The sequence below is a fragment of the Gavialis gangeticus genome, unplaced genomic scaffold (genome assembly GCF_001723915.1).
Source record: "Gavialis gangeticus isolate Ggan-Ray unplaced genomic scaffold, GavGan_comp1, whole genome shotgun sequence".
NCBI lineage: Eukaryota > Metazoa > Chordata > Crocodylia > Gavialidae > Gavialis > Gavialis gangeticus.
In genome coordinates, this window is record NW_017729034.1 from 53,554,006 (window position 1) to 53,574,360 (window position 20,355).

A 20,355-nucleotide genomic window follows, 5' to 3' on the forward strand; every position below is an offset into this window, starting at 1 on the left:
CAGTCATAAGGAAAGTTTGTAGTGTAAAAGTGTAAGTGGCTGTGAGCCAACAGCGTAGCTCAGAAGTTATAAATTGGCTAGCACATCCAGAAATCAGCAGAAGGAAGACACAGCATTGTGAGAGAAGCTACTAATTTAAAGATTAGCTGCTGACCTGGATTCAGTGAGCCTGTGGATCTCAAGGAGCCCAAGGACTGAATACCAGGGTCCTTCCCAGTACCCCTTGGACAGCGCAGTTTGAAGATGTCTGACTTTGCTAAGCTTTATAGAAGAGGAACTTGTCATACATCAGGCATCAGAGGGGACTGCCGATAAATTGCCAATGTGAATTGTTATTGTTTGTCATTGTTGTCTTGTTACACTACGCGTAGTTGTGTGTTTGTTAAGTCAATAAACCTTTCTTACCTTTTTACTCCTGACCACTCTCAATCCCAAACCCTCCCACTGGTGGCTGGAACAGGTGCTTTATGGTGTGGGGTACAGGCAGCTGGGGAGCAGAGAGCTCCTAGCTCCCTATCTGTCCATGTTGTGCACACTGGATCTCAGCACCCGGTGAGCTTTAAAGTTCATACCTGCAGCTGGGCTGCAGCTCCCTTTTTCAAACCTCTCCAGGCACTTGGACCCAGGCACTGAGGAAAGGCTTCCTATTCTCTGGCTCCCAGCACCCAGAGCACTTTAAAGCTTCCCCCCACCTCCACCACATGGAAGCAGCAGCTGGGGAGTAGGGAGCTGCTGTTTTCATGGGCAGGAGTTCCCATCTGCATACCCACTTTTTAAAGGTGTGGCATGTGGCGGGGGGGACATTGTGAGCCTGACTTCAGGAAGAGACTCCCCATGTGGAATTGCCCATGGAAGCAGCACATGGGAAGTGGGGAGCTTTCACATAGCACCAAACTGCCTTGCTCTGTAGTTTGCAAGTGGGCTGCAGGGCATTCTGCTCACACAGGGGGAGACCTGCAGGCTCCCAGCATGGAAATCCCCTCATGCTGGCAGTTGGCAATCACCTGGCTGGGGTTTGAGAAATTTTATGCCCTATCCCCAAAATTGTGTGACCTGGCGTGCACATCTGGCATGACATGTGTCTCTCAGTTTTGGGGATAGGGCATAAAATTTCTCAACCCCGAATCGTGCAATTGCCTTAACATCTGCCAGCACCCACTGATTTGCCATTTCCGAGTCCTGTGACCTAGGTGTAGGACACTGACAAACAGGCTAACATTTATACTGGGATTATTTGCCACTTTATGTTATAGAGAGGAAAGTGCTTTCTTTTAAACACACATTTGTTAAATACCCAAATCCTTTCAGAGAAGTTAAAGTTACCTGTGATCAAATCTTATATTAAAAAAAAAGAGGCACATATAGATAGATAGTGCATAGATATAGCTAGATAAATTCATCTATATATGCCTGAAAAGTTTATATACTTGTAAATGATAGAATCCATTTTCCCTGGATTTCTGCAGGGTGTAATACTTTGCTAGCAGAAGTAATATAGAAGCTAAAATAATGCCTTTCCAAGGCTCCTGTGACAATGGGAACTCACTTGATAACACAATGATGGAATGATGCAAGAGAAGGATTTTAAAAAAATCTGATTTCTCACAGTAGAATTAAAAGTGTGAATGCAGAATCTAACACCAGTGATCTTGTATCTGGTACCCTGTTTTTATGAATATAAATCTTAATGCTTGTCTATCCAGACCTCTTGTAAGAGAGGTAATACAATACTGAGAAGTAATGTTCAGCTTCGCCATCTTTTCACTAGTAACATTCAGTTCAGCAACCATCCATACTTTCTATTCATTTTTACCTGTTAATTGGTGCACCTGTAGTAGCTGTAGCCTGAGATGACTGAGCTACAGCTTTTAACTAGAGGTGTAATGTGACTCCTGAACATCCTGTGGCAGCCAGGCACAGGGTAGTGTCCCTGGCTGTGCTGCTAGTAGCACAGCAACTATCAGTCTGACAGTGCAACCACTTCTATTTTTCCACACCTCTTACAATACTGAAATAACCCTTGTACATCACAACCACTTTTATACCATGTGTGCTATGGTGTAGTCTGTATGGAAGACGCATGTATTTAAAAGCTAGCCTAATTGCTAGGAGATTTCCTTATTTAACAATTTGAGGCAGAACTGTTTTTACTCTCAGACTTATATATACTATACAATTTGAAGGGCATGGATATTGAAATCTGTAATTTTTGATCTCCTGCATAGCATCTCAAGAGGAATGTTAAAGTTTAATGGAACAGTGCAACTTTATTGATAGGTTGGTCTTGCTAGTATCTGCAGGCTTCAGCAGGTGATACCTTGATATGTAGGAATAGCTGTAAATATTTTAGCATCTCAGGGACTGCTTTCCAGTTCTTCTGCCGTTCTTTTCAGCAAGCAATCTAGTCAGCTTTCAGAATTATGGGTTTTTTCAGTCTTGTCTTTGCTCCCAGCCAGAAATTTGCTTGTCATATCTTGATGGATCCTATGCCTTAATCATCCTCAATATATGTTCTTGAGCTGTTTGAAGAGAACATTGTCAGAACACAGACTACTGGGGGACCTCAGTCTCTTTTACTAGACAACAAAAGGATTCAGATTTCTGTCTGCAAAACCATGCATTAAGGATTTAAACCTCTCTGAAAACTCAATCTTCAAAACTATTACTTTCAATCTCAAACTTGGGTATGCAGAAGCCCCCAGAGACTTGATTGAAGGTTGCCTTTTAACTTTTATTGCAGTATGCCAAAGAAAGTGTGCTAGAAATGCAAATCTAATTAATGATTGTATTCCAGCTGAAATTTATTGTTCATACAGGGTTCATCTGCTTAATAATCAGCAACTCTATGAATACGCTGGTTTTATTGTTATGCTGCATGAATTTAATCATAGAAGACTGCTTGAAGATACCTGCATTTGTCCTGATTAAATCTGTCTTTATTCATTGAAAAAACTTCCTTTTCTTAAAGATGATGACTCAGCTTTTTAAAAGGCTGAGGCCAGGCTAATCCAGACTGATTTTTTGTTCTTTGGGATCAGTGGTATCACTCTAATGAACAGTTCTATGTGTCAGTCAGGTGGAACCAGGGTATTTTCAGATTATTTTCTAATACGTTTATATAGTCTGTATTGAGTTTAAACATTACAGCAATGTGCCCAGAGTCGTATATTACAGCAGCTGATCTCTCTTTGCTCTCTTGGGTTGATGCAAAGTCTTCCTAGTCTAGGTTTGACAGAAGATTTGTCTAATCCTTGCTATGGAGGAATGTCTGAAAGACCAGTTACATTTTATTTAGAAGACCTTCAGGAAAAGTTTAAGACTAAAACTCGAGGGTCTATCACCCATCCGAAGAAGAACGGTGTCCTGGCATTCTAAAATGTCAACATGATGCTTCTTGAGACTATGAAAGATACACATGACACACATCATTACCCATTGATAGTTTTCACTGCTGGGTCTTGAGATGTCTTTCTGCTCTTGAAAATTGAAAGAGCACCTCAGAGAGAGAAAGATTGTTTGTAATTAGAGCAAGTGACTAGGGATTTAGCTTCCATAGGTCAGTTCTGGGCTCTGCCACTGACTTTGGACAAGCCATTTGGACTCCCTGTATCTCTGTAAAATAACTATTATCATAATGCCTCCTGCTACACCCTTACAAGGTAGTTAATCTATCACCTAGCATTATTTCACTAAGTGCAGCCAGCAACTTCTGTTGTACAGATCTATACAACCTATGCAGAGACACAGGAAGCAGTCTAAGGTCAGAGCTAGGTAATCCGAGCATACCACAACTCATGGCTTCACCTGTGTGCCCTGGCAGCTTATCTGTGTCATTGCTCCACCCATTATGTGGGGGAGGGGACACCCCTTTCTTTTTGGAGTACCCTGTGGGAAACCAAATATTTATGCAAGAGAATAGTTGGTATCTATTTGGTTTGATGGGCTAGAACCATTATATTTTCCCTCTCCTGTCACACCCACAGAGTCGCCTTCAGTTGTTGTTGGCAGAGGTCTACATAGCAAAGAGTCATATCAACTCTGCAGAGAGAGAACAGGACAGTTCATGCTTTTGACTCTAGTTATCTGGTGGGTCAGAAGCTGTCTCTAGAACTGGTCAACACACATTTGCCAAAAAATCATCTTCCCAAAATATGGTGTTTATCTGAAGCCAGATATTCAGAGACACATTGATTAACCCAAAAACTTTACTGGAAAAATTTGAAAAAGAGAGGAAGAGCTCCTTGAACCTTATAGCTTTGTGGTTAAGGCCTTGGCCTACACACACACACACTGTCCTGAATTGGAAAGCTCAGGTTCCAGTCAGAAAACAGATATTTTAACACTATTCCATTTTTGTTGACACATTCCAAATGTTCTGCCTTTGTTCCAATATGGAACAAAAACCAAGTTTGAAACCTTAAGGCCAAGTACAAACATTGGAGGAGGTTAAATTGGGTTCAAAATGGCCACCTGATTTAAACTTAGCTCATCCCAGTGCCAACCACACTTACAGACCTGGTCTTTGTGACCAGCAATCAGTCTAAACCTGTAACTGTACAGAAGTTCCATGCACACAAACTGGTCTAAAAATTGGAGAACCCAGTTTAAGATAAACCTGGAGCTATGTAGTATCAAACTTATTCAGTTTAGGTCAAACCAGTGCATGGAACTTCCCCTGTACTGGACCCACCCTGGGGGTGCTCTTTTCACTCCCCCCTTCCCTCCACACTTGTCTATTTTTTGCCCCCCCTCCCCTCTCATCCCTCCCCAGACCCTTGCTTCCCCACTCCAATCAGCACTCTCAACTCCCATCCCACAAGCTGCTCCAGGTGCAGCTGCTTTTATCTGTGTTCACTGCTGCTGGAGCCAAGCAAGTACGTCCCAGTGCAGGGAGGGATGGGACAGATGAAGGTGTATGTGTGCTGGAGAGGGAGGCAAGGTGCTAAAAGTAGACCCTGATCCCTCAAGCCATCCCATGCAACTTGCAAACCCTCCTGATCCTGTCAGACACACCTGGATCCCAGCAAAACCTTGTTGCACCTGTCCCTTCCCCACCTATGGGTCACACCTTCCCCAACCCACTCACAGGTCATGCCTGCCCCCCCATGGGTCATACCTACCCCCACACCCCATCTGTGGGTCCTGCCTGCGCTCTCTGCCCCACCTGTGGGTCGTGCCTGCCTCCCCACCCCTCACAGTCATGCCTCCCTCATCCCCCAGGAGAGAGCCCCAACCTCATCCAGCGTGCTGGACCCCCAACCTCCCTACTTAGCCCCCACCTCCATCCTGACTTACCTGATATTGGACAGCCATGTTGAACCAATTTAACTTGCCACTAACACCCCTGAATGTCTGTACTTAGCCCAAAAATTCATGAGACAGAATTATCATTCTCTAACCAGCTCTCTTTGCTTCTGCATTGATTACATTCAGGACATGTTTTCAAGTATTTCAAGTGTCTGCTCTACTCATACAACACAAGAACAAAGACATATGTCAGAGGCCTGCATTACCTATTCCTTAATCATGCCCTGAAACAGCAGTATCAGTGGATAAAAGTAGAACTCAGGAAGCTTTGGTATGTTTTATTCCAAACTCTGCCACTGATTAACTGCATGGCTTTTGGCAAATCATTTAATTTCTCCGTGTCTCAGGTTCTCTACTGGCAACCTGGGAATAATGATATTTTTATAAAATGCTTTAAGATCACTAGAGAAAAAGATCTATGTATATGCTGCTACTAATATTAATAATAATTAGTATCGCACCAAAAACAAGTAAGTTTATGAAGCATCGAGATCTTTAGATGAAAGAGGTTGTTATGTAAGCATTTTCCCTCTGAAAATTCCTGCTTTTCTCCTCTTACTGACATTTTGAGAGAGAAGATTGACAAGATTCAAACTCCCCCCTACTCTTTTTTTTCATATTCTCTCTTCACTTTCTAGTAAAATTAATGTTGTCTCTCATCTGGTCTCCAATCTCATAACTTTCTTTTCCCTACTTTCTTTCATTGTCACCCTTTAATTGGCTTGTCACAGTTCTGTAGCTCTCTTTCCTTACAGTACAAGAATAATTTGGTATTCTCTATCCCCAAGCTGTCCACCCATAATATTTCTTGCATCTCTGATTACCACTGACTTCTGTCTTTTGCCTTTCCCTCTTGCTTGCTGAACATATAATCTGCAGCTTCTACTTTGAGCTTCTCTCCTTTCATTCCATCCTGGGGCCTCTTTAATCTATGGCTTCCACTCCATTGAACTTGCCCTTGCTAACATGTCTCAACTTTTCAGGCTAGATCTTGAGACCTTTTCTCTACCCTCTACCTTTCTCCTGCTTTTGATCTTGTTAGTCATATTTTCCTTGTCATTCCTTCCTCAGCATTCTTTCTTGGTCCTCTGTCTGTTTCTAGGCATTTCTTCTTGCCTCTTTGGGTGATCTTATCTACACATGAACCATCAGTCATTTTCTCTTTGTACCCTGACTCCTCTCATGTATACAGTCTATTCCTAGTTTGTCTCCATCCATTCATTCACCCATCTAAATGTGTTAACCTTGTGGCTAGGGACATACATTACACATAAACTGATTTAAGTGCTCAGACACTGGTTTAAACCTGTAACAGAACAGATGTTCAGTGTACATACACCAGTTTGAAAATGGCTGAAACCAGTTTGAGATAAACCTAGTTGAATATAGCATCAGACCTAACTGATTTGAGTCAAACTGGTTTATGCAATATCTGTCCCAGACCCCTTCCTAGTCTAAGTTAAATCAGAGTTCCCCAGAATCCAAGATGCTTTGCTGGGCACGTCTCTGCTCACTGCACCAGCATGGCAGGGCTGGCCACTCCCCTCTGCTTCCTAACTATAGCTCCGGCAGAGACTGCAGGTACAGCAGGATCTGCCTGGCTTCCTCCTGCTTTCCCGCTCCCCCTCACCATTCCCTGGTAAAGCAGGGATTCCCCTGTCCCCTCTGCCCTAAATAGACACCTGTCAGCATTAGCTAGCATACCATATGCTGGCTACAGTCTGTGCTGTGGTAGACAGGACAAAAGCAGACAGGACTGTGGCTTAGGGCTCTCTGGAGCTAATCAACAGGTAGCTGGTAATGCCCCTTTGTTCCTTCATTGGAACAAGTTGTTTAAGTAGAGCTTGAACTAATGAGAGATCCTTTTGTTTTTCTGATGGGGTGATAAATGCTGTGTAAACCTCTGCTGGATTCCTGGCTGACCAGCGAAAGGGAAGGGGAGGAACCCCTCCCTTATCAGAGCATCCTGCCAGGGTCTGGCCATGCCCCACTTTGGCTCAGCACTGTGGAAGGAAAGGGAGGGCTGCTCTTGCACCCCCCCCCCCCCACTGGCTTCTAGCCTGAGCCACTGCAGGCATGTGCCTGCATTTTTTCAGTCCAGAGGGGATGTCTGTGTGGTTACAGACTGATTCAGCATAGGCAGATAAAACTAACCTGCAAAGATTGAATCAAGTCAGGCTCAGACTTTTTGAATGTCTGTTCTTAGCCTGTATGTCCTAGCTGCCTAAAGTTTAAATGGTCTTGTTTAGCAACAGTATCTTCTTTCTTAAGCCCTGCTCTTTTCCCTGCATTTTGTGTAGCTCCATTGTTCTGGTCTATAACTGAGGGCAAAAGGAGGGATAGACAATTCAGAATTTTCCTTCCTCCTTGTCCCTTACTATATTGTTTTCAGATCATTTCATCTATTTCTCCATGCCCTTTGTAAAGTCTGACCTCTTCTTTGTTTTCACATTGCTAAAACTCTCTTCTGGCCTTACCACCTCCTTCCTTGAGTCTTGCAACCATCTGCTCTCTAACCTGTCTTGATACACTGATCCTCCCCACTGTCCATTCAACATGTAGCTGCTCAGAAGAGTTTAGTTTTGGGTTGGGGCAGGTGGATGAGCCTGTGTTGCAGAATCCAGGAGCACTCTGTGCTCAGAAAAGCCTCTCTTTGTGTTTATGTGCAATGTTAGAAGGGAAGTATAAAGAGGTGCTCAGCCTTCACGGGCTGAAACCCAGCAATCGGTGACTGGCAGTAAAAAGTCCATGTGTTTGGGAGTCTGGGAGTCAGCTGCAACTGATAACTAGAAAATTAGGGCGGAGCCATGAAGAGGGTTAAAAGCCTCAGGAGCAGTGTGCAAGAGAGATGAGCAGACTGTGATGATAAGGAAGAAGTACAAAACCTGTGTGGTCCTCCTCAAGGTCTGAAGAAAGACATCAGATTTTAGTTTTGTTTTTTTATTTGCATGCTTGTTTGTTTTGTTTATTGTGGGGATAAGGTGGCCCCACGTAAAATAAAGTGGCTGGAAACCCTGAACACAGAAGCCTGTCCCCTGCAGGGGTATTGCTCAGTATTTACTTTCTGCAGAATATGGGTGTTATTTAGAAAACTTCCCTCTGGTTACCCATGTTTTCCCTGAAACTTTAAATGGCATGAACCTGTATTTCTCAAGCAGTAGTTTATGCCCTGCTGGGGAGAAGCATGACCGTCTCCTACAAGGGATGTGCACAAATTGCAGTGGCAATTGGCAGCACCCCCATGTCAGCCATTCTCATGCCACCCTGCTGCCGCCTCCTCCCCACCTCCCCAGTCACTGGGCAAATTGACACCAGGGTGGAAGGGGCAGAGGTGGCACAGTGTTTGGGAAACACTTGCGTACAGCATTTATTTCCTAACTAGTGAATATACTGGTACATGGCTGTGAAATTCTGCCTGTGAGATGAGCTCACTGGTGCTGACTGAAGTGGTCTTTGTACAAAAGGAACTGGAGAGAATTTTACCCCCCTTGGGAGCAAGGTCACATGTAGTTAAATCTGAAGCATGTTTATATCACACATTCACCTTGCCCTTCCTTCACCAGTGCAGTAATAATAAGACGTGACACGTATGTAGTGTAGTGTAATTAAAATGTTGCTCATTTTTTAGTTCCAGTGTATATACATAGTACTTTGTTTGTGCATATGAGACTCTCATGGGGGCAGAGCACTTGGCTGATAGTAACTGGTGATTCTAATAACTAGTAGAACACTTCTGGATCCGCACAAAGCGTATCTTCTGCTGCCATTGCACTATCATGTTGATCTTGTATCCCAAATGTATATTTTTATTAGAAATCCACTAGAGCAGCAGTCAGCAACCTTTTAAAGCTCTAGGCCAGACTGATCCAAGTCAGGGGTAGTCAAGCACTAGGACCCAGTCCCTGCTGCTGCTTTTCCAGCAGCAGCACAGGAAAAGCACCTGTGCTAGTGCTTTTCCCCATGGTGGCAGAGGAAAGCGACTACTGCTGAAGGCTTTTTCTCCCCTGACCAAGTATCACTGAAGCCCTATGTCTGTGGGCTGGCTCAAATGGCTCTGCAGGCTAGTTCCAGCCTAGGGGCTGTAGGTTCCCAACCCTCTTCACTGATGGTGAAAATTTGGTTGCAATAAGTTCAGAAATCCCATAAGCTCACTTTTTCAAATTGATATCATGGCCTAAAAGATCACAACACATGACTGAAAGTTTGCTGACCAAACAGAGTCAACAAAGACATTTTTCACAAGGTGTGAGACCTCTCTGGTGGCACACCAAGCTAGCTGATGCTGACTTTCACACTAATTATAGCTAATTTGTCACAATTGTAATTATGTTGCTATGGCAAAAATGGAAATGTGTTTGATATCCAAACAAGGTTGTTCTTGTATCAGGTACTCCAATGCTGGAAAATTTGTTTTCCTGATGTTCTGCTTTTATCAGATATGTTTGTGTCTGGCTTCTGCTCTATCTTCTTTTTATAACAGCTTATTTTTAAGGGTTCGTTTGGGATAACAGTCTAGCTTCTATATTAATGCTTCTATAATGTTTAGCTTCTCCATTAATACTTTTCATGGCTAGGTTTCAAAGCCTGGTCCACTTTACCAAGGAGGTCTGTATAATGATTCCCATTTTACAGTTGGGGAAACTCATTCACAAACTGGTGGAGTAACTGGTGCAAGATTATCCAGCAAAACTGGGAGAGAGAATCCATTTGTTCTTAGACCCAGGCTAGTGCTCTGTCTGATAGACTATACTGCCCCTCCACCCACACCCCAGCCACTTGAAGTGTACAATCTATTTAGTAATGTTTAATAATTGGATTAGTTTAAAGCAGAAAAGTGGCAAAAATATGAGAAATAACAGGTTTTTGACAGCCAAAAATATGATATTAACAAGCATCTGCCTTTAGCATGTACCATCGTAATTTATTTACCCATATTTTCTCATATACAGCATACCCTGGAATAAGATACATACCTTGTATTTTAAAGGCAGCATGAATTTAAAAGATCTTTCCTTGTAGTGACTGAAGAGTGGCAGCTAGGGAACTGAGCCTGCTCATTGTTTCCCTCCTCCTGTGACTCACATGCAGACTTTACTTTTCCTTTTGCCTGGCAGAAGCTTAACCAACAGAAACTTATTACTGTATTTCCTTGCTTGTAATGTATGCTTCAGTATCCAGGAGCTGGGTTTTTTAGGGGGAGTTTTATTTTATTTTGGTTTTTTATTTTTATTTGGGGGGGGGGGGGGAAGAATTTGGTTCCTGTGGCTGGGGGATACAATAAGAAGAAGCAAATATTTGCGAAGTATCCATAACCACAGATAACTATTATATGGCAAAACAATTAAGCATTCCGTTAGGTATTGTACCATGTAACTAATGTACCAGTTCTAGCAGGGAAATTACTGTTAAGCCTACCATATGAGACTAACCTATGTGAAATCCAGAACTCATTTGTTTTTTCTCTTTTATTTATATAGTATGTATAAAAAAGTAATAATTTGACAGAATGGTCTGTTATCTGGGTTTGTATTTCAGATGCTGCTCATTTAATGTGGTTTGAAAGACTCTATGTATGGCTTCAGTGTTTTGAGAAATACATCCTGTATCCAGCAATAATATTGAATGGCCTCACCATCGCTGCTTTTTCAATTACCAAACACAAGAAATTTGGTACACAGTAAGTTGATTATAGTTCCTAGCCCAAGATTAATAATGATATGATTTTGTATTTAGATTAATGCACAAGAGATGATGAAGTTTAGTGTTGCATAAATGAATCTAGTTATTTGTCATGGCTTGGTTTTGTACAACTAATGAATAATAAGTACTAAATCTGATAATTATTGGCTGTAGTAACATAGTTGAAACCACTTTAGCATATGATAAAGAAGATGTTTTAGCTACTGCTGCAACAAAACATGACCGAGGCTAGAAAGACTGAAATTTATAAAGGCAAATTAAAGAATCAAATATGTGTAGAAAACCTAAATGATAGTTAAAAACTGGAGATAGTATAACAGTCTGCAGGTGTTTGATGGGTGTATACACAACAGGGATGCTAGAATTAATGAGATGAAATGAAAAATCTAGGCTGCTATCAGAAAATACATCCTAACTGTGAGGTTTATGAAACTATGAAATACTTGGAAACCTCATTACACAGTCCATTGAAGGCTAGACTGCACAAAGCATTCAGCAATGTAGAGTGGTGAGTAGCCTTGCATTAACAGGAACATGAGAAACACAGTATAAGCTTTTTCTGTGTCTGATATCTCTGATTAGAGGTAAATGCTGCTGTTCCTCAGTATTCTAGTGTGTTCCTTGAAAACAACCTTTTATGGTAGAGATCTTTGCTTGATGACCTACGAAGTGCCATACATTAACTGTAGTGACTGGAGTGTCTTTACTGTGCAGAATTTCAGCAGAGATTTTTCAGAATAACAGTAAATTAACGGCTAGTTTTTAAAATCATTTTTCAAGATCAAAGCTCCATTAAAATGGAACATATTTTTACAATATAACAATAAGATTAAAAAGATATAATGAATGGATGTTAGTTTAATTATGATTACTTTTTATTATAGTAATACATAAGGGTCCCCAGCCCATTTTTCTAGGGACTATATAGAGATAAGAAAAAGATGGTTGTAGCCCCAAAGAGCTTCATCTAAATAAACTGTACATGTTTGCATATTATTCCTGAACTGAACGTTTTGAATTTCTATTCTAAAACAACATTTAATAAAAACTAGTATTATGCAGTTCCATATTGTGCACTATCATCTGTGAAATGGAGGTTTTGCAAGATGAAATGTACCCTTTGTGACATCTGTCAGCCCAGCTGTCTTCAAACTATGCTCTTATTGCCACTTTTTTTTCAAGTCCATTGCCTGCATTCAGCTTGCAGACTACTAACTGGCAGGAATTTACAGCAACATTTTCAGAAAGGCCTATTTTCAAAAGTGAATCAGGCACTTGGGAAGCTAAGTCTGACTGAAAGAAGTCAACATCCTACTGACTTGGGAGCCTGTGTGTTGCCCAGAATAAAACCCAGGTCATTCTCACAGCTGAATAGGTTGTATAGGGCTACTAAACTTCACAGACAGGATTTAATTTGCCACTAATCTTCAGATGCATCTGTGACACACTCAAGGAGCTGATCTGCTGAGTAACAGGATGCTACTTTTACATAGCTGTTTTTCAAAATAGAATCACACTTTAACATTGTCAAGCTCAAGTGATCAAAAATCATGAGTTGATCTTGCAGCAATCATGGGATAAAAAAGAAAGAAAGAGAGAACGTTTTTGGGTCAGCCTTCTCATCATTTAGCCTTTAGGGAAATGGCACAACTCTCTAAGGTATATGTGATCATTTATGGATTTTAAATTTGCTTATCAAAATACTTAAAAACAAACAAACAAAAATTAATGTTTGCCTCCTCTTCAGAGTAGAGTCCACATAAGCTACACCTACAGTTCAATCCAAGACATTACCGCTGATTTTTTTATATAGACATATTCAAATTAGTTTTAAGTTGGCTTGCTTAGGTGCTGGTAGCAGTCTTGCCATGGTAGCATGGGGCTCAGTATGGGCTGCAGAATATACCCAGAAATCTGTATGAATATTCGGGGAGATAACCAACCCTGAGGTCTATGTTGCTGCAGCTAGCTGGCCACTGGTATTTGACCTAAAGCTACTGTATTTATTGAATCAGGATGGGGAGGGGAGAAAAGACATTAGATTAGCTTAGATTCATGTACAAGTGAAGGGAGGAGGCAGGTGGCTGCGGTCAGAATCGAGATGTGCAACAGCCTCCTGACCCCCACTCCACTTGCCCTCTGCAGCTCCTGGCCCCCTTCTCCCCACCCCCTTACTGTCAGGCAGCTCAGCTTAGGCTTGGGCTGGATTTCGTCCTGAGCACAGAGCACAAGAAAATTCCATTCCCTGTCCTGGCAAATCAGCAGTGCCACTGCTGCTGCATGGGCAGCAGAGGCTGCACTTCCATGTGCTATGCTCTGGGAAGGAACAGAGCCCAAGCAGCCAGTAAGTGGGGCAGGGAGAGGCAGAGACTGCAGGGAGCTGGGTTGGGGGAGGCAGAAGCTGTGGGGAGCTGGTGGAGGGGGTGAAGGTGGCAGAGGGGCAAGAAGGCTGCAGGGGGAAGAATTGAGGGGGGCAGAGATCAAAGGGGGGCTACATGACCCCCCTTAGCCAGTGCTTTCCTTGTTGTAAGGGGGGGTGGGGATGTAAAACAACCCTGCAATAATTAGATTCTATACCTGGAAAATTATAACAAATTTATACATTTTCCATATATAGAATCTAATTATTCAGGGGTCAACTTAAATTCAGGGTAATTTAGATTCGAGTAAATATTGTAGTTTGGATATATCCACGTGAGTGGTAGTGACATCTCTGGATTGCAGTCTAGATGTGCCTTTCATCTTTCTTGTCCCATTTGGTATGAAGGGCAGCCATTCTAGGCCTTGCCAGCCTTCTATCTTGGAGAGAGAGAATAGAGTGAAGGGATAGTAGCTGTGCAATACTCATTCTTCCTCCATCCCCTTCCCACTTGCCTATTTTCTCCCCTTTCTTATCACTTTCTTTCCTCCCTTGCATTTCCCACCAACTCATTCTCCTCCAGCACTCCTTTTTCCCATGTATCATCGTAATCAGCTTTTATGCTGCCTCCGTTCATGCATACTCCCTTTCATTCTGTCCTTTCTACCTCACAGTCCCTTGCAGTTCCCTCAGTTTTCCCTCATTTCTCTGTTATCATGAACTTACCAAGATATCTGCCTGGTAGTTTGTAGTCTTGTTACATTCTCCTATATCCTACCTTGCCCTCACTAAAGCTATGTCTACAGGGCACAAAGCAGCATTGTGATGAGACACTTCTGAGAGGCCGAATTTAATGGTATGCATGCCACATTAACATGGCTACATTGCTTCTAGTTTAAGAGCTAGCATGTACGGCATCTCACATGACACTGCCTTGCACCCTATAGACATACCTGAAGAGGCACTATCAGCTTAGCAGGGGTGGGCAATTATTTTGGGCTGAGGGCCACTTGCCAAGTTTTGGCAAGTTGTCAAGGGCCACATGGGTAGCCCTGCCCCTTGATGGGTGCCCCGCCCCATGATCGCCATATTGTGACCTGAAGTCCCTGCCCTTGCCCCTGGAAGTGTTCCTTTCAGCAAGGGGTTTTGCCATCTCAGAACCAGAAAAATACCAAATTATATTCTAAAAAGCAAATATCTAAAACATTCATTTATTTGATTTCAAAAAATATTTTTGCCCTGGTTTACATGTATTTGTGTAGTGTACATAGAGGTGAAATGAACTCTTACTCTTGTATATTGTGGGAGGGTGAGGGCTGGGTATAGGTTTGTGGGGCTGTGGGTATGTGATGTATGGGGGACAGTGTGCATGTGTCTGTGGGGGTGGATAGGTGTGGGGGGGTGAGGGAGCATGTGGGTGTGTGGAGTGATATGTGGTGTGTGGGTGGGTATGGGGTTTGTGGGGGATTGCATGGGGAGAGGGTGGCAGGGGTGTGTGAGGTATATGGTGCAGGGGTATGCATGTATGGCAGTACGAGGGGTGTGTGGGTGCATGTGTATGGTGGCGGGGGTGTGTGGGACTCACCCTATGAATGAACATACACACACCCCTCCCATCCCTGGCCCTGTGTTCCCATGGTCTAGTGATGCAGCCGGGAGCCATGTGGTGCTGAAGCAGTGCACGGACAAGAACACAGAGAAATGACAGGGGTGGGATGGGGCTGGGCTGCTGGGTCCTACTGCCCCTGACTCCTGTCATCTTTAACAGGCAGCTAGGAGCAGATAAATATTAATTTTCTAAATTTTTTAGGGGCCCCGTGGGCTGGATAGAATGGCTTGGCAGGCTGGATTTAGCCCATGGGCTAGATTTTGCCCACCCTGGGTTAGCCCCATTAAGATGGTGGCCTTTTTAGACATGTTATTTTAAGACCAAAAGGGACTGTTTTGTTGATCTTGTCTGATCACCTGTATAAAACAAACCACTTAACCTTACCAAGTAATTTTTACATCAAGCCATAATGTCTGGGTGAGCTATAGCTAAAAAACTTCAAGTGACGGAGAGTGTTTCATATCCTTAAGAAGGTTTTTTCAATGATTAACTGCCTTTCAGTGTTAAAGGATAAGAGTTGACCTCTGAAAGTTTGAACATAGAAATCAATAGATTATGAAAACTTAAGAAGAAAGCTAAATATTGCAAGAATTAAAATAAACAGAATGACTGGCAACTCTGGTTTTAAGACAGAATTCACGTTGTCTGACTTTATAGTTTAAGTTTTTAAAACACAGCTACTTTCAAATTTAATTTGGCTTTCTCTGTGAAAGAAGGTGTCAAAACAAAGGCCAGAAGGTTCCAGTGTGGGCACTGTTTAATATATATATTTTTAGATTATTTAATTTTTAAAGAAGCTTCTTTGAGTGGAATTGGGGCACCCCACAATCCTAAAACAAAGTGAAAGTGTTGATCACTGGTTATAACATATAAGAAGAAACTTCCTGCTAGAGACGGACATTACACATAAACTGGTTTAAGTATCAGAAACTGGTTTAAACCTGTTACAGAACAGGTGTTTAGTGCACCTAAACCAGCTTGAAAATGGCTGAAACTGGTTTGAGATAAGCCTGGCTGAATGTAATATCAGACTTAACTGATTGGGCTCAAACTGGTTTTTGCAATGTCTGTTCGAGACCCCTTGCTGGTTTAAGATAAACCCCCAGCATTCCGGCATGCTGTCTGGGCTGGGCAGGGCTCTCTGCTTCACAGCAGGTATGGCCCCTCCCCTCTGCTCCCTGGGCAGAGCTCCTCTGGCTGGGTCTGCTGGCTTCTCCGTGCCCCCCTCTGCCTCCCCTCTCACCACTTGCTGCTTAAGCAAGGATCCCTTCCTCCTCTCTCCACAGCATGAACCATAGCCAGCTTGTTGTATGCTACCTAGTCCTGTATAAGGCTCCAGCAGCGACTGCAAACACACCAGGGTCTGCTGGCTCCTCCCTACCCTACCCTACCCCCCACCTTGTTGCTCAAGCAGGAAATCCCCCCTTCCCTCCCTCCCATCTCCCACAGCACGGACCCCAGCCCCATGGACTCTAGGCATGTGGTATGTTAGCTAATGCCAATAGGCATCTCTGTGTGTGTCTCTCCAATTTCACTGGGACAGGCAGGCAGACAGAACAGGGCTTTTGGAACGAATCAACAGGTCACCCTGGTAAGCTGTTTAAGAAGAGTTTGAAGTAATGGGTGAAAGGCTACTGTTTTGCTAAGTGGGTGATAAAGACTCTTATCAGCTCTGGGCTACCTTGCTCACCTGTCAGTTTTCTGCAGACAGTCTGACAAGCAGGGAAGGAGATTGAAACGTCCTGTATCATCAACAGATGCATGCACTGCACACCCCACCTTGCCTCAGAGTGCTAGCAAGGGTCTGGGGACTGACAACTCTCCCACCCCTTGAGCAGCTAGTGGGGAAAAGCCTGGGATGGTGCAGGCAGACACCCCTAATGAGAAAGTCCTGCTGGGGCCTGGTCATGCCCCGCTCAGCTCAGCACTGTAGAAGGGAAGGGAGGGCTTCTCTAGTGCCCCCCGGCTTCTTGCCTGAGCCACTGCAGGCATGTGCCTAATTTTCCTCAGTCCAGAGAGAATATCTGTCCAGTTTCCAACTGGTTCAGCATAGCCAGATTAGACTAACCTGCAAAGATTGAATCAATTCAGGCTCAGGCTTTTTGAATGCCTGTCCCTAACCCCTAAAGCTATGTCTTGGAAGCGATAAGGTATAAGTCCAGTCAGTGGACAGCAATTGCAAAATCTTGGGACTGGTGCCAGTCAGACTCCAACATGTTTTCTCCAGAGGCAAATAGAGGCAGGAAGAGAGGGAGAATCAAGATACCTTCAAATATATATTTGTCTAGAAATGTGCTTGCTAGTAGTTAATAAGCCTGAACGATAGGCTACCTATATTACATAGTGCAGGTGGATTTGTGTACCATGATAGGTCTTTGTTGCCTAAGGAGGAGTGTTATATATCTGAGAGTTGGAAAAAGGGAGGTTACTTACCATTATGACATTTTAAGGCCATCTTTCATGATTCTTATGCACATGCTCAATTCCCCTCTGAGATCAATGTAATGTTTTTGAGGTAATATCTTTGCAATTATATTTTCTAATTTCATTTATTTTTGTAATTAAAATTTTTAATTGGATTTTTTTTCTTGGAGAGGAGCTGATACTTTCTGCACAATTAGGAACTCATTGGAAGGTTCCAGAAGCAGAAATCCTAGCTGTTGATGAGGCTCACTGGACAGGCTCACATGGCTTCCCTTGTGGTCTGCTACTCTTCCTGCCTCAATAAGTTAAAAAATCATAGCTGAGTGAGTGCAGTTGTATCCTTTCTGCTACTGGCGTTTAGCACCAAAGAGAGAACTTTCTTACGTCATATCTTTAAAGAAGCAGAATTAACAGAAAACAATTTCCTCTAATCCTCTAACACAGGGGTGGGCAGTTATTTTGGGTGGAGGGCTGCTTACTGGGTTTTGGCATGCCGTCAAGGGATGCATGACAGGCAGCCAGGGGCAGATAAATATTAATTCTCTACATTTTTTAGAGGCACCGTGGGTCAGATAGAATGGCCTGGTGGGCTGCATTTGGCCCACGGGCTGCATTTTGCCCACCCCTGCAGCAGGAGGGTATGTTTATAAAACTTCTGTCTGCCAAAAGTTTTAAGGATAGCTGAGGAACATCACTAATGATTTGCTTAGGGAAAAGGGTCTTTCAGCATTATCTATTGCTGCTGCTCCACGATCTAATTTCTTCTCCGCATTAATATCTTCCTCATTGCTCCAAGAATTTTCATTTTGGATGGAACAAATGTGCTTATCTCATTTAAATGTGGTTCATAAGAGGTTCAAAATGTTTTTACTCTAGTTCCTGTTTTTTCACTCAGAAATCTGCAAATAATTGAAAGCACCAGCTCTAGCAGGGTAAGAAATGAATTCTCTAGCCATTTCATCCAGACTGATGCCTAAGTGATTCTTGTGAGTGGCCTGAACTCAAATAAAGTTGAATCTGCAATAAAGGATAGCTGCAATGAATAAATGCAACATAAAATGAAATCAACTGAGCTGCACAATCTGAGAGCTTTGCTGAAATGACAGAAATGCAGTTTGAGCCAAGATATCCTGGTGATCTCAACATTCTCTTTAAAGTTTTGGAGCTGTCAAGTGTCACTCACTTTAGCAGGCATTTTACTGATTTGTTGCTGATGTGAAGGAATATTTTTGTTGCATTTTGCAACCATTGGACCTGATTCTGATCTTACATATTGGTGACTTCAAGGTCCCTGTCTGTGGTTGCCGGCATTTAAAAAGTACTTCAGGGAAAGTTCTGTAAGTCATCTGTGATTGCAAGAAGACAATTAGTCTGCATTAAAAAAGAGAGTTGCATGTGCACCGTGGTGAATTTTAGGTCATTCTTTGAAGGCTAAAATCAGTGAATGACTTAAGTGCCTAAAGTAGGGTTTGGACTTATTTAGACTTTTAAGCCCAAATGTACTCTTTATAAAAAATATTATTCAGCTGCTGCCTAACCTTGGAGGCATTTGAGCGTACTAGATTCCTCCCCATTTTCACTTTAAAGCTCCCCATGTGCCTAGATTTGTGCCTTCAAGTTCCCAGAAACCACCCAAGCCTGGTGCCTGTCTCCTGTCTAAGGTTAGGATCTTATTTTCAGTCAAAGGGAGGGTCTGACTTTCAACATGGGCAAACAGAGTCACAAATTAATTGTTAAAGATCTTTGGAGGTTGAAATAGCCAAATGCTGTACTCTTATAGTTGGACAGCCTTTCTTCTTAGTGGAAAACTCATTTAGTTTTCTGAGCAGATACCTACTACCTAGAGTCCAGGTTACGTTCCCTTTCTGTAGCTTTTTTTCACAGGTAGCAAAACAGACTGTATGCACTAGGTGAGTTAGTTTTCACATCAGTTTATACAAGTTAAACTGTATTTTATTGAACTATATCATTATAAGGGACTTTCTGCCTAATGAATGCTTTTCTTTTATAATACAACATTGTTCCTGTGTTAGAGTCTGTTAAGTATCAAACAAATATGTATTATTGGGAGCATAAAGCTATGCTGTTATGGATAAATTAAGCAAACATAGAACAAAGTCATCTATAGCCTGCATGCATATAGACACACCAGCCAAAAATGGGTCTGGTATGGCTGTCCACATTCATTAGGTATCAATTATTTTCTTTTTTGTTTGTTGTTACTTTGACTTAATTAAATTTATTCTTTTTCACCCCTACAGCTGTGATATTATCCTGATAACAGTTGCTGGAATGAAGCTACTTCGGTCCTCATTCTGTAATCCTATTAATCAATTTGTTACTTTAAGCTTCACTATAGTTTTCTTCCACTTTGACAATGGAGAGAGCTCAGATGACTTCTTGCTGAATTTCTTCATGATGTCCATTGTGTTTCACAAGGCAAGTTTGCAGACACTGTTTTTTTCTTTGATCTTAAATATTTTCATGGATTTAACTTGTCTTTCCAGTGTTACAACATTGATAAATGGATAGCAATTTTTTAAGATGACTTATTGTCTCATTTTATCAGAGACAGGCCATTGATTAAATTCTCTACAGCAGTGGTCTCCAAACTTTTTTGATCACGCACCCCTATCAGTAAAAAATTTTGGAGCATGCACCCCCAATATATGTATATTTATATAAATGTAAGTAGAAGTTCTAATATTTTCTTCCCGCACCCCAATGGATCGTCTTGTTCACCCCACTTTGGAGACCACTGCTTTACAGGACTCATCATTAGCTTTAAAGTTAAATGTCTTCTGTCTCTCTGCAAAACATCAGCATTCATAGGATCCTATGTAAGTTCAAACTTGTGATTTAGTTATTTTATATATATATATATATATATATATATATATATTTTTTTTTTTTTTAAAAGGGGGAAAACAAAAAAAAGACATTGATCTTTGTCCTC

The 20,355-nt window shown here is 42.2% G+C and overlaps 1 protein-coding gene across 1 annotated transcript in view; it reads left to right on the forward strand.

The window, feature by feature from the left end:
- Nucleotides 1-20,355, forward strand: part of PCNX2 (pecanex homolog 2 (Drosophila)) — a 328,028-nt gene that overhangs the window by 163,533 nt on the left and 144,140 nt on the right. Inside the window, exons 21-22 of the mRNA XM_019527461.1 lie at nucleotides 10,843-10,984; nucleotides 19,661-19,838. Coding sequence (XP_019383006.1) covers nucleotides 10,843-10,984; nucleotides 19,661-19,838 — 320 coding nt within the window. The remainder of the gene's footprint in view (nucleotides 1-10,842; nucleotides 10,985-19,660; nucleotides 19,839-20,355) is intronic.